The sequence below is a fragment of the Thalassophryne amazonica genome, chromosome 2 (genome assembly GCF_902500255.1).
Source record: "Thalassophryne amazonica chromosome 2, fThaAma1.1, whole genome shotgun sequence".
Taxonomy (NCBI): Eukaryota; Metazoa; Chordata; class Actinopteri; order Batrachoidiformes; family Batrachoididae; genus Thalassophryne; species Thalassophryne amazonica.
In genome coordinates, this window is record NC_047104.1 from 40,696,210 (window position 1) to 40,711,486 (window position 15,277).

A 15,277-nucleotide genomic window follows, 5' to 3' on the forward strand; every position below is an offset into this window, starting at 1 on the left:
TTACTTCTCCATGTCACTGTGCGTTACTATTATTTTTCATTGTGGGTCGATAGCAGCATTAAACTTGGTCCGTGGGCAGGAGGTCGGGGTTCGACTGAACTGCCCACTTTAAGCAAACTGTGAGCTTTTCATCCGCGTTTTTTTGCAGCTGCTCGACTCGTCCTCACCTCTTAAAGCACGGTGATCAGCACACCTGCACTGAGCTTTACAAAGACATTTTTAGACTGTTTTTCCTCCTTTATTTAGAATTGTGAGCTGAGCCGCTCTGTATCTGGTCGTTAAAAACAGCTGATCCTCCGCGACGCGTCAACAACTAACACTATTTTCCACTCAAATGCACCTAAACACTCTTTCTGAGGACCACATGATGTGAAAACGCAATAAAACTTTACCTGTAAATCTGGTCATGTTTCCTGCATAAATAAATGTTATCCATTCTTTGTGCTCAAACACCAAAGCAGGGGCGAATCCAGATGGAATGGGGGCGTGGGGCAAGGATGTGCCCCCCCACAACACCCCTAGATTAAAGGTCCAGTTTTGAAGCCGTTTTTTACTACAACTACTAATATTGCTTAAAATAATAATAATTTCGACAAGAAAAATGTTTATAGAGAATTTAAATGTTAGAAAAATGTTATAATTTAATAGTTACATTTATAAACAATGTAGGTTCGAAATTGCAAGTTTTACTGTTACAGTGCTGTCAACAGTTAAATATGAGGTCAAGAAAGAGGTCTTTATTTTACTTTTTATAAAACACGTATTTATTTTCATTGAAGTCAAGAAAGGGTGACTATAAAGTGAGTTTTGGCAAAACAGGTATCATTGTCATGTTGACATGGGTTGTTTTCGGCAGCTGGGAAAAGTAACTAAAAAAGTAACTAGTAATCTAACTTAGTTACTTTTACAATTGAGTAATCAGTAAAGTACTAAGTTACTTTTTCAAGGAGTAATCAGTAATCAGTAATTGGATTACTTTTTCAAAGTAACTGTGGCAACACTGTAGGGGGCGCCGTCCTCAATCTACAACATATTTGAGGTAAGAAGGGGGAACACCTGTAGGTGAAATGGGTAATATGTCAGAGTGTAACAATACATGTATTTGTATTGAACCCTTTCAGTACGGGAGATTCGGTTCGGTACAGGGCTGTGCATGGGTGAGTTCGCGTTGCGTGTGTTTACCGTCATTTCTGGACTATGGAGTGCACTTGAATATTAGCCGCACCCATCAATTTTAAAAAGAAAAAAAGAATTGTCCTTAAATAAGCCGCACTTCTTTATAAGCCGCGAGTCTCCATGTTGCAACATGAGATATTTACACAGAAAGATTTTTTAGTTTTTATTAAATACGTACCGTAAATGCTTTTTTCCCCTGAAGTGTTACATGTAAATATTGACGCACATGTCATCCAGTGCGCGCGCACGGTGTCCCTGCTCCACATGGAGAACTGAGTAATTTTATAACTTTTTCTTGAGATTTCATCGCGTGTGCAGCCAGGATTGCATGGAGGCTGTGGAAAATGAGACGTTAATGAGGCGCTGTGACTTTTTTGACTTGTTGCGCAAAGACAGAGAGCCGGTGGGGAAGGAGGGGGGAGAAGGCTCCGCTCCGCTAACTGATCTGACAGCGTAAAGTCCCGCAGAGCGACTTTTCTTCACTAAAATGCACAGGTAAGACCTTATATTTACACTGTGTGTGTGTGTGAATTCACACCGCATGAGGAGTGCAGCTTTCAGGAAATCAGTTGACAGCAACAATTGACATATTTGTTGTTTATGTGAGAACATTTTATTTAACTTATTTCCAGGCAGCACTCTGCAATTATTTTATTTTCCTGTTTGTATCATGTTACAATAAATTGTTGGTTTAAACAACAAGCAAATTTAGGTTTTGCATTTTGTTCCAATACTGTACCGAAAATGAACTGAACCGTGACCTCAAAACCGAGGTACACATTCAACTGTGATTTCTGTGTATTGTTACACCCCTAGTTGTTATGTGTCGACGCGGGTTGAGGAGCGGACCTGCGTCCGACGGAACCCAGCGCTAAAATAACCAGAAAGCGGTTCCAATAACAAAAACAATTTATTTTTTCACCCTCTGGTGCATAATAAAGTGTAGAAACTAAAACAGCGTCATTCTGGTGGAGTGAAGGCTGGCACGCTCTCCAGCGCCCAAAAGGATCGAAGCCCGGCGCTTCTGGACTCACTGTTACCGCCAAACACCCCCCAGGTGGACACAACAAACCGACTCTCTGCGAAGGATAGAAGAGGTGAGGTAAGTCAGCAGTTACAACTAATATCCTTCAAAAGACACACACCATCAGCAACACATTCAGGTCTGTATTTTAAGCTTTATGCAAATGAGCAGCTTCTCACAACAGGTGGAGGATCACCGGTCCGCACGCCACGGCAGTGAGAAGCGAGCTGCACAATTCTCATCACAATTCAAATATACTGCGTAACAAAATACCAAGTTACTATCAACAATTAGTCAAATAATTAATCACCTCTGATGTGTGCTGACAGCATGTGTCCCTCACCCTTCTTCCTTCAGAGGCACGATGTGTCAAACCCAGGCGCGGTCCTCAGCGTCTCACAAACGAACATCACAAGGTCGAGTTCCCGGCAATTCTGCTTGAATCACACATGGCTTAAATGCAGAACGCCATCCATTATCTGCTTCAGCTGAAAGTCCTCAAGGCTGCACGAATGCAGAACGCCATCTCATTATCTGCTTCAGCTGAAAGTCTTTAAGGCTGCACGTGAGCACCATCCACAGGTGCTGCACATACTGTTGATGAGGGTGAAGGACTCTTCTGCCAGCACCTTCTCCACAGACAAATCAGTTTTCATACCACCTGGAGAGCAAAGAAAAGAAAAGAACACCAAAATGTCCAGCCACACCCCCCCCAACACACAACACTAGTAATATGTGATTTGCACACAGGTTGCTGTTCGATTATAATCACTGAAGAAGAGTTCCAAACTCAGCATGCTGCCATGCACAGAGCAGACAGCATGCTCCAAAGCAAGCAGGCATTTAAGACCTTACCCAAAATACCTTCATGATTTTTTTCTGTCTGCTGGGAATCAAAGTTTGCTGAATAATGTAGAGTGCTCATTAAGACTGCAATGGTTTCTGCTGACTGACGATATCGAGGTCCCTGCTCTGAGCCTAAACACACCTCATTATTAGACCAACACGCGCACATGAATGTAAGTTGTATCATGGCTTAGAGCACCCATGGGCACATCAGGTGGAAACACGCAATGAGACCTGCATGTGATGGGTGATCTGCACCAATAAGGTATTTGATCAAGCTGCTTGATCCTGAAGGTGTGGAACTCAAGCAGCCATGGTGAATACTTTATTTTCACTATTTCAACTTTATTCTTGAAATGCAACTAATACTCCATCATCACTATCTAAACAGAGTCAAATATAAAGACCATCATTCATCATTGGCTGCAGACTTGCAGATGGATGAATGCCTTGGAATGCTGCACGGCAAAATATAATCGATAAGAGAAGTAATGTGCCTGAGATGTTTATTTCTATATATTCTAGTTTATCCGTCTGCATAGAGTCTGCTCCTCTTGGATGATCCAAGTAATAGCTGTGCTGGATAATATCCTCATGGCCCGTGTGCCTGTGAGGTAAAGCACTGGGCAGTTCGTAGCTCTAATGTCACTTAAATCAGGTCTGTGTTGTGTGTGTGTGCTGACAAATCTGGCTAGCCCAGCAACTTCACAAGTGTTGTGCGGCGGTGAGAGCGAGCCTGTTTTGAATAGCCATCTGGAGCTCCTTCTGGGATTTCAGCTACATGTGAACTGCACGAAGGTAACATGCTGCTAGGTGAGAGAGCGGCTGCATGTGCTCGAGAGAATTCAGATATTTAGGTCAATGCTTGCATGCTCAAATCTGGGAGACAATTGTTTTGAAGAGAAAAATAGCACATGCATGCAAATATATGTTCAGTGACCTTTGCGTGAAATAAACACGGTACCTTTTATTAGATAACAGAAGAGGAAGAAACCAAACCATTAGCAGTGGTGCTGTGCTCATTAGAAGCTCTAGTGGTAGATCCTTTGAGTTTAAAATGTGTTTTTAAAAATAAGTAATTTGTACTCAAGATATTACCTAGACAAACCCTCCATATTGTCACCCATAGGCTTTCTGAAGAGCGGGTTCAAAATTAAAATGAGGCGGCTCCAAATGCCACCATCTTGGTAGTACCTGACTCTGAACTAACTGCTGGCCAACCCATAAATGGGTAAAGACGTGGAGTATGTGCAAGACCAGCGTGATCTAGGTGGAACAAAGGATGCCAGAACATGCCCCCATTTTGTAGTTGCCAAGTGAGCGAAGGCTAACAGACTAACTTTGATTCATATGCTTGATTAACAACTATATTTGTGGTCTGGACAGCGCTTTTCATAAAAGGGAGTTTGGACATTAAAAACTATCAGTGTCATCAACTTATTAATCAGTGAGTAATTATTGCATTGTGTTGTGGAATCCGGATCCAGGTAAAGTCCGGGTCACGATGTGAATCACATATCTTTTATTTTGAGTCCTTCTCAGATTGCTTTTGTTTTTCATAACTTCATGGATTAAAATATCTTAAACTGATGAGTTTTATAGAACAAAATAGATAGATAGACAGAGCGATACACTCAACAACAGTATAAACGCAACACTTTTGTTTTCGCTCCCATTTTTCATGAGCTGAACTCAAAGATGTAAAACATTTTCTATGTATACAAAACACTTATTTCTCTTAAATACCGTCCACAAATCTGTCTAAATCTGGGTTATTGAGCACTTCTCCTTTGACAAGATAATCCATCCCACCTCACAGGTGTGGCATATTAAGATGCTGATTAGACAGCATGATTATTGCACAGGTGTGCCTTATGGTGCCCTGACACTTGAACGACTTTGATCTGTGTACTTGCATGCACTCTGCCGTGCAGGAGAGTAGACACGTAAACCATCGTGCAAGTGTGCATTAATTATGTGAACTTCACATGAACATTACACAAATGACGCATCATCGCAGCGCAGCTCATCTGAACGATTTAACGGCATGTTAAATCTATGATAAACATCATTTTACAGCAGCTCATAAGAAGGAATGAACATGCAACTGTTTTACCAAGGTATTACAATACAAATATTACAAATAATTACCTTTTAAACTGTTCCAAATGCGTTCTTCAACTCATGAAGTGCGAGAGAGAGAGAGAGAGAGAGAGAGAGAGAGAGAGGAATAAAAAGCTCCAGCTGAAACAGTTCTCTGTGATTCCGAAAGCGATTAGAGGAGTTTTCAACAGCCAACTCAGAGAAAATGATTGATCCGCTACAAAATAATTATTTTATATACTCAGCGCCCAGTGCACAAAGCGCAGCATCCAGCAGAACAAAGCACGGCATCCAGCTGGGAAGACAGCTGGGGGGGATTGTCACAACGAAGTGTGTGCAAGTGTCAGGGCACCTTTAGGCTGGCTGCAATAAAAGGCCACTCCGAAATGTTATGGAGGGGTGGGAGGTGTTGTCCTTAATTTCCAGCAGTTAGGCAGCATTCTGTCTTCAACCACCTCTTCCAGGTTGGCAAGCTTGGAGCGAACAACAGACCCTGCCTTTTTTGACCAGTTTGTTCAGTCTGTTGGTATCCTCTCCTTTGATGCCTACATCCCAGCAGACCACAGCAAAGTAGATGATGCTCACAACAACAGACTGATAGAACACTGGAGCATCCTGTTACATACACTAAAGGATCTGAGCCTCCTCAGGAAGTAAAGCCGGCTCAGGCTCTTCTTGTAGACGGCCTCTGTGTTTGTAGACCACTCCAGATTATTGTCCAGGTAGATGCCCAGATACTTATATGATGGGACTATGTCCACATCATTACCACTGATGCAGACCAGAGAAGGCAAGTGCTTGTTCTTCCTGGAATCCACTACCATCTCCTTTGCCACATTCAGATGTAGGTGATTCTCCCCACACCACCTCACAAACTGGTCAACCAGGTACCAATACTCATCCTCCTGACCATTTTCCACACACCCAACAATGACCGTGCCCTCAGAAAATTTCTGGAACCTCAGCTAAGTAGAACTGTCATGAGCTATACAAACCAAAACTGATTTTTGTAAACATGCTTATTTGTGCTGTAAAGTTGAGGACTTTAACATGGGGCTATATACTAGAGGGTATGCACTAGGGTTGGGCATCGAGAACCAGTTCTTTTCGCGAATATTTAAGAAATGATTTGATCCACCAACATCAATAGACTTTTTGTTTAACGATTCCCTTATCGGTCCTTCAGAGCGACCTTTGTTTTGATGGTGTTTTATTGGGGAAATGATCATTTCTTTATGTTGATTACAGATCCTGCAGCAGGTCTGTAATCAACTGCTTCTGCAGCACGGCTCTGGTTTGGAAGCAGTGAAGCAGTGCTCTGACCCACTGTTTTGTTGGTTCTTTGCTTTGCTGCTTTTCAGAAGTGGCAAGTCCGCTTCTCAAGCCATTTAAAGATGTCAATCATGAGTCACTTTTGTGCAGATTAAAGTCACTAACTGGGACTCTTGTCTTGTTGTGAGAAAGAAACGAGAATTGTCCTTAGTTCCGTTCGCACAGCTCCAAACTCTGCGCCGCTCTCTGCAGAGTTAAGTTAGAAAGATAAGAGTCCGGTCGAAATTAATAACTTCGCCGTTTTAAATCAATTGACACCTCTTGTTGTAATACAAACAAACTGCAATTGATCAAAATGTTTTTGACAGAAACTACAGATTTTGTTTATTTCTGTTTATGTCCAGAGCTCAAGGATCCAGTGACCAATTTCATATTTATTTACTTTAAGACTCAATAAAATGTTGTTGACATAGAAAACATGTAAAGCCTACTTTTAGTACACAGAAAATTCACAAGAGGTATCAATAAGGGAATCGATAAGGAATCGGATTGATAAGTGGAACTGACAATGGCATCGATATCAATAAAAAAAATCTTATCAATACCCATCCCTAGTATGCACCGACGACATCAAACCATGGACTGAGATGGTATACCTCCATGTTGGATGGAAAATGACTGAAAGAAATCAATTGTTTACAGCAGTTGAATGTTCCAAAATTCCACAACCTAAGAGCAAAATCCTTTTTTGTAGTAAAGTCAGTGAAGGATAGGTATGTAACGAACACTGTGTGGACTGGCCTTCAGGACCCATGTTTTTTGTGGATGTTTTTGGAGCTGCTGGCATGTGAATATGTCCCTGACATTCAGTACCCAAACATCTACAACTATTTCATCAGGGATACAAATACTTCGTTGCAGGGTCTGTGAACAAGATCATCATAATGCGTGTCTCAGATCATCACAGAAAGTGTGAGTTGCTTTGTGCTTCGCTGTGTTTTTTGAATGGCGGCAAGGAAAATCACGTGCATCCACAGTGCACGGGTTAGTTTATGTTGTCCCTCCTGCTTAGTGAGACATGCAGGTAAAATACATGTTAAATATTTTTCATACCAAAGTAATTTGCTTTAATGATCATCATTGTTTTGTCACAAATGTGGGAGTTTGTGCGTTTACCGGTGTTCATTCACACAACACTGGTTGAGCTTTACCGATCATTAATTAAAATGCCTCACAGAGCTCCAACTGGCTGAAAACAGTCTAAAACTATTTGATTCATGATGTTTTTTCTGTTTGTGTTCTCACATGTGGACTGTCTCGTTGTTCACCTTGCAGTGCAGTTTATGGACAAGTGAACACAGCTGCTGTCGCTTTGTTTACCATCCGGCAGGCATGCTGGTATACTGCTCGCTTCCGGGTGTGACTATGTCACGTGCACATCCTCTATGGTTGGGGTGGATACACGTCACTTCCGGCGAAGTGGTGAATCCAAAAGTGAGAAATGGCCTCCCGATGAAAACAAGCCCGGGCTGCATTGATTGTCTATTGAAATCCGCTGGTTTAGTTTTGTCTCTAACTTCCTTCTAACAGCCACCCGGCAGCTCTCACTGCCTGGAATGATGAGATTTATACACCAAGCTGACCTGAAATGAACCATTGTATGTTACATTGACTTTATTGGTGAGTCTGACCCCTTTGAAAAGTCATCAAATTACATGTATTTGTATTGAGCTCTGTGATGTTTTCATCAGCCGCTCGGTGTAAAGTCCGCCCCAAATGCAAGTAGCTTGCATTTAAAGTCAGCCTCAAGTGGCCATTCTAGGAACTGCAGGTTTCAGTGTTGCCTTCATTTTTCAGCACCAGATAAACAGGAGGGTACCTTGGGCAAAGACCTTAAGCCCCAAGTTGCTCCCTGTGTGCAGCTGGTGTGCACCAGACATCAGGGTCAAATACTTTGCATTGTATTTACATACAAATACAAATACTTTAGATTTTTGAATTACAAATACAAATACTTTCTATGAACTATAAACAACAAATCAACACAAAAACTGATAAACCGGTGACAATTTATTGCGAAAATAGCATGACCAAATACTATTGATAAGTAAAGGATTGAATGTTTTATCACAAATTCACTATTATAATATCACAGGCAATAATCAAACTATCACAATCTATATTCAACACGGTGTCACAGAGATTCCCAAGTTTGAAAAGTATTTGAAAAAGTATTTGTAAAAGTATTTGGAAATACTTGGGATCGGCGATGTATTTGAAATATAAATACAAATAATACAAATACTCTGAAAAATGTATTTAAGTACTTTCAAATACAAATACTTTTGTATTTGGCCACATGTCTGGTGTGCACTGCACTGACATCTGTGTGTGTGTGTGTGTGTGTGTGTGTGTGTGTGTGTGTGTGTGTGTGTGTGTGTGTGTGTGTGTGTGTGAGAGAGAGACTGTAAGGCATCATCGTAAAGAACTTTGAGCGTCTGCATCAGATGGAACAGCGCTGTAGAAATCAGTCCATTTAATGATAATGCGTCCACATTATGTTGCTGTAAAATGTCACTTTCTCTTCCAGCCAAAGTAATGCAGAAATTATTCGCTTCTTAAAAAGTCACACAGTCCACGAGTATATGTGGACTTTGAGCAATAACGATCCATAATCTATAGTGATTTTAAACTGTGCACAGTGCGATACAAGACACTCTGGTTGCCTTAAAGCATTAATTGATTCACAGCTTGTGAGTGAATTTATAAAACACCAAATAATTAACCTCCTGATCCCTCCACCCACCCCCCCCCCCCCCCCCCTTGCCCCATTTCCAGTGTGAACTGAGCTGTGTAAACTCCTATGTTGCATGAATGCTGAAGACATTTTATTACCTTTAATACAGGTTAAAGTGACATATATTGTATGGAAAAATTAACTTACACTTTGAGATTAATAATTGAACCATGCTTAAAAAACTTGGAAAAATGGAATTCATATCTTGCCAGATGTAACCGTTTTTCTGTATAGATATTTCTGTTTTTGTACTGATGTAGAGGCCTGAGCAACCATTCTTTGCTCCTTTTTTTCCTCCCCTTCTCTATCCCCTTTTTGCCCTGAAAATGCAATAAAAAGAAAGTAAAAAAAACACAGGGGTTACAGTGGCCCTGCGTTCTGAACGAATCCTTTTATGATTTACGAGCAGCTCTGCTACGACCCATTACCGCTTTAGCTTGCGATAACAAAAATGCATTACACAAATGAAAGCAATTTTATTGAGTGCAGCGCTGACAACGAAGCATATTCCTTTATAAGTAATAACTAGTGCACCAAAGATATGGAATGACTTGAGCACATGACACAGGTTTTGTGCTCACACGATAACAGGTTGTTTGAACAAGACAATATCTTCGATCTGTATTTTGCAAATAAAGCCATAAATCCCTGTCTGTTCCACTCTAACATGAAGTGGTGACTGGAGCACAGTTTATCCAATGACAGCCACAGAAGCCAGTAACTCCTTCAGAATTGTCATGAGTGTCTCGGTGGCTTCCCTCACTGGTTTCTGCACATTTAAGACTGTATTGGTAACTACCAATACAGTGCCGTACTGTTTGTATTTCTTAATGATTGATGTAAATGAAGCCTAAAACATACTCAGTGATTTGGAAATATTCATGTATCTGTTTAATGTCTTGTCTAAAGAAAACATACTATACCAGTGTTGATTTGTATTAACAATAACCAGTGCATTGCCTGTGGGGCTCCACGGGCTGAAGATTGGGTTGTTTATAAAATAGGTAGCTGACATTTTTCAAGGGTCGTAATAAATTAAGCAAAGCTTGTATAATGAGTTAGAATGGTGTATGAGTCCAGAATGTTTTTAGAACCTTAACCCTCAACAATTTTTAGAAGAGGAACTCAACACTTTAATTTCCTGTTAATTATGTAATCTTTCAATGTTAATTTACTGTCTTAATGTATTTATAAATTCTTTAGGTTGCTGTTATCATATACACACTATTTTTTTATTATTATCATATTATTATCAGTATTATTATTATTATCTGTGTAAGCCTGATCCTGTCAGATCTCAGAAGCTAAGCAGTGCAGAACTTGGATGGGAGACCTCTTTGGATCACCAGCAGCTGTGTGTTTCTCCAGGTTACACTGGATTTGCGTCGGAAAGGCATCCGGCGTAAAACTTGTGCCAAATACAAATGTGGATCGGGCTGTATCCACTGTGGCGACCCCGAACATAACAGGAGCAGCCAAATGGACAACAACAACAACATTATTATTTTATTTTATTATTATGTCTTTTTTGTCATTTGATTTTTAAATGGACCACAATGGAAATAAGTGTTTGTGTCATCCATGCATTTTTAATGTATTTACAATTATATTATGCACTTATGCACTTATTAAATAAAATCATGCACACTCACGCTCTTAATTTAAAGATGATTTATCGCCCCCTGCTGGAATGGTATGTGAGTCTAGAATGTAGTTAGCAACGTCCATTGTTCAGTATTGTTAGCTAAAATCTGTAGCGTCTTCAAAAATATTAGTCCTATCAATGTTCCGTTTTGGTGGCGTTCATCCTCGACCCAAAATACATACGCAAACCAAACAGCAAATGTCAGCTGTCCACAGTTTCTCCGTGATCGAAGTTACACACACGCATGTACGGAAAGCTTTTTGTTTTTTCCGCATTCTGCCGCAAGCAGGTGCTATTTAGACATGCATAATTTTAGACATGCACAAAGAGAGATAGTGGTGGAAGACATCAAACACAATGGAGTTTTTAGTCATGGTAACGGCAACATGAGACTTAACTAAACTGACTAAACCATTTGAACTACAAAACACAATAAATCAATAACACTGGGTGATCAAAATTGCACACATGCACAACTTTTTGTCTTTTCTGCAGTCTGCTGTAAGCAGGTGCTTTTAATTTGATAAACAGAGACAATGGTGGACATTAAAAGCAATACACCTTTCACTTATGGTACCAAGAGCATGACACTTACGTCACTCATGGTAACAGCAACATAATACTTAACTAAGCTGACTAAACCAATTGAATTACAAAAACACAATGAATCAATAGCACTAACAACACTGTTAAACTAACATGAACCACAATAACAACATTTAAAATCCCAAAACCCAAAACTCCCATGGTGCATTGCAGCACAATGTCCATTGTTTACTGCTTAGCTAAAGTTGCTAATTTCTCCAAAAATATTAGTCCTATCAACTTTCCATTTTCACAGCATTCATCCTTGACCCAACATACATAAGCATACCAAATGGAAAATGTCAGCTCTCAACAGTTTCGGCGTGATCAGAGCCATACACACACATGCACGCAAGCACATACGCACACAGAAGCCACTTGACTATTATAATATAGACGCTTACACTACCAGTCAAAACGTTTGGGCACATACAGAGACAAAATTACACACAAAAAGTCACCTTCCAAATACTTATGGACCTAACTGCAGAAAATGCTGTTAAGTGGAACCAGATGGAATGTTTGTGGGAATGAAGAGTATCCACGGCAACAAGCACCCTAGATTTCAACAGCAAATCGTATGGCTGCAAACGAGACTCAAACGGCCATTAGAAATGATGCACACTCATCTGTCTGTGAGCACGCATACCTGCGGGGCTTGTTGTGCGGATAGGGGATGACAATAAGCTGCGAGTTGGGAATGATGGCCGTCCACTCCTGCTTCCTTATATCCTGGAGAAGAAACAGGGGGGTGGGTGAGAAAGAGATAAAAAAAATACAATACATGAGAATAAACAAGCAACCATATGCAAATTTCTACAACAAGCACATGAACAAAATAGATGCCTCAGATAGTGTAATTTTGTTTGCTAAAGATAGTGTGCTGTATCTATTTTAAGCCCAGCACATAACCTGCTCCTTGAAATAAATCACTGTGGCTGCAAGAAACACAGGTTTGAGTTAGTGGCTGTGAATATTTTCATATCTGATATTTGTTTGTGGAGTGAGAGCATGTGCGTCAGTAATTATCTGTCATGATCTGTCTTTCTCACCCAATAATATCACTTGCCCAGCAGAACTAATGTCCGCTTTGAAGACAGAAGTGACTTGACAACACTGCATCGTTCAAACTAACGCCAAAGTTTTCTCAAAATCTTGAGACATTTGGAAGATGAGCATCATATTATATAATTTGAGAAGTGCTGGTTCACCCACTCCTCCCAAGTCCTATTGGTGATTTCCACCATTTCCATTTTTTTTTCTTTTGTTTCCAAAATCAAGGTCATTGGGAACAATAGTCAAAAATGTGAGTTTTACTCCAATGTCCACATTCTTAGCCCACATACAGTATGTAGGTGGGTTCGGGAACTGCCCAGGCAAGATCAAACACACTAAAGGGCAATCATTGGAATCAAAGGTCAATTTTTTTCCACTCTTATTTGCACACAATTTGGCTCATTTGGAAGTATATTCCAGAATTGCCAAGCAAGATCAAATCTGTCAACAGCCAATCATTGGGGTGAAAATCACTGGAGTGAAAGGCCAAAATGTATTTTTTTTCCACCCTGACTTGCTCCAAACTTGGCCAATTTGGAGGTAGGGTCCAGACTTGCCCAGCAAGATCAAATTTGTCAACAGCCAATCATTGTGGTCAAGGTCAGTTGAGTCAAAGGTCAAAATTTAAGTGTTTCACTCCAATTTGCGCAAAAGGTAACCCACATATGGAGGTGGGTGCCATAATTGCCCAGTAAGGTCAGATTTGCCACTGGTCAATCATTGGAGCCAAAGTCGTGTCTGCCTCCTCTTAGGTCCTTTTGTTGATTTCTAACACTATAATAAAGCATGAAACATCAGAAGAAATCTCTGCATTTGTAAGATGGGAAATGGCAAAAATACTGTACAAACAGCAGAGATATGACAGACACAGCAATAGCACTGAGGTTTCTTTAAGACCAGTGGAGTCCAATTTAACCTCTGTGAATCACGTGACCACATCTGCTGCACAAAATACAAACTTCATTAACAAATCACACAGTCTTTTCAGCTCTACAACTTCATGTTTGAAATGCAATACATACACTGCAAATGATTTGGTTCTTACCAAGATAAATAAAAAAACTTAGATTTAGAAGTGTAAGATAACTGATCTTGTTTTAAAAGTTAATTTCTTATTTTAAGTGTTTCACATGCTCATTTCTAGATTTTACAATCTGAATTCAAGGCATCATGTCAAGTGAAATTATGTGTCCATGCAGCAAGATAATTTCCCTCAGATTTAGTGTTTTTATCTTATTTATAGACACCCGTTTGAAAACTGGTACAATCTTGCCAGATTATTATTATGGCTACTATTGATAGTAGCCATAATAACTTATTAAGACAAAGTTAGATATTTTCTTAAAATGGGATCATTTTCCAAGTGTAAAACCAAGATTATTTGCCTTTTTAGGCAAAAAAAAGAGAAGAATTTCTCTGAAACAAGGCTATTTTACATCTTTGAAAATCCTTTTCTTGTGACATTTTTGGTGTCCATTTTAACTCTTCTCCGCAACTGATTTTGTGACGAGATTTAGCAATGAAATAAGAGGAAGCCTGAGGTCAGATTCATGTGAATTTAAGAGACTGAAAACAGGGAGAATCCAAACATCAATGATTTAAAAGCCATAAACATTCTGAGCATTTGATGGTTTGGGTATGTGCAGAGAAGAATGTGGGGCTGGGGTATATCAGGAGAAGGATGCTGAAGATGGAGCCACTACACACTAAGAAATTAAGGTGCAGGAATGGCCAAAAAAAGGTGCAATGGCCTGTCACTCTAGCTTTACCCTAGCAGGGTGCAAACAGTATACATCTGAACATGATCAGCAATGAGTCCCACAGTTTCCACCTGAAGGTGTAGTCACAGTGTAACGGTTTGAAATAATTTGTCCAGTGGCAAAAATGGCCTAATCTGTCAGTCTTTGGTAGATTTGGGGCTCTGATGGAATGAGTCAGCAACCATCAAATGTTAACGACTTTAAGGAAGGATGCAAACAGAAGACAAACAGATACAACACAGATAAAACTAATGCCTATTGGTTGTCCAGTGGCAAGCTAACAAACAAGTACATAAAGTTGTAAACAAACATCCAACTACCTGGTGTCTTCTCAAAGTCTTGAGCATGCACAAAACTTTCCAATAGACTTACCGGACATCAGCTGACAAGGAACACATTTAATGAATGAGAAAGGTTTTTCTACAGGATAAAAATGGACACAAACAGAAATCAAACTACGTATCTGTTACTCATATGTTTCCTCAATCCGTCACAGTGTGACTTAGACTTTAAGGCTCATTTGTGTAATGAAACACAACACTGACACTTGCATGACGTTGATGCACTCACTTGCACACACTGTGTCGTGCAGGAGAGTAAACTTGTCTTTAACAGGTGTAGACTGAATGTGAGAGTGGCATCGGCGCGTGCAACTGTGCAAAGAGAATCTTGAAATGTTCAAAAAAATCTTTCACGCATAAATGTCATGCAACGTGGCGTGCTCTGCTCGCCAACACTATGTGCAGCTCGTCAAATCGAGTAAAGAAGGGAACAGAGCGAGTGATTGCATCAGCGCACCGCATCACAGTGCAGCTCGTCTGAACGATTAGAACAAGATGTTAAATCTATCATAAACATACAGTGGTATGAATGAATGAATGAATGAAAACTGTTTATTTCGAACATTTGATACAACAACAATTACAAGATAGATCAGTAAAGACAACAACAAAAAAGTTCCTACTGTGTACCCAACATGTCCGAAAAGGGGTAGGGTGAAGCATCAGCTTATT

The 15,277-nt window shown here is 40.1% G+C and overlaps 1 protein-coding gene across 5 annotated transcripts in view; it reads right to left on the reverse strand.

Annotated features, from left to right (window-relative positions):
- itfg1 (integrin alpha FG-GAP repeat containing 1) overlaps positions 1-15,277 on the reverse strand; it is a 578,524-nt gene that overhangs the window by 51,574 nt on the left and 511,673 nt on the right. For all 5 annotated transcript variants that reach the window (XM_034185393.1, XM_034185381.1, XM_034185366.1 and 2 more), the window contains one exon: positions 12,098-12,180. In XM_034185393.1, coding sequence (XP_034041284.1) covers positions 12,098-12,180 — 83 coding nt within the window. The remainder of the gene's footprint in view (positions 1-12,097; positions 12,181-15,277) is intronic.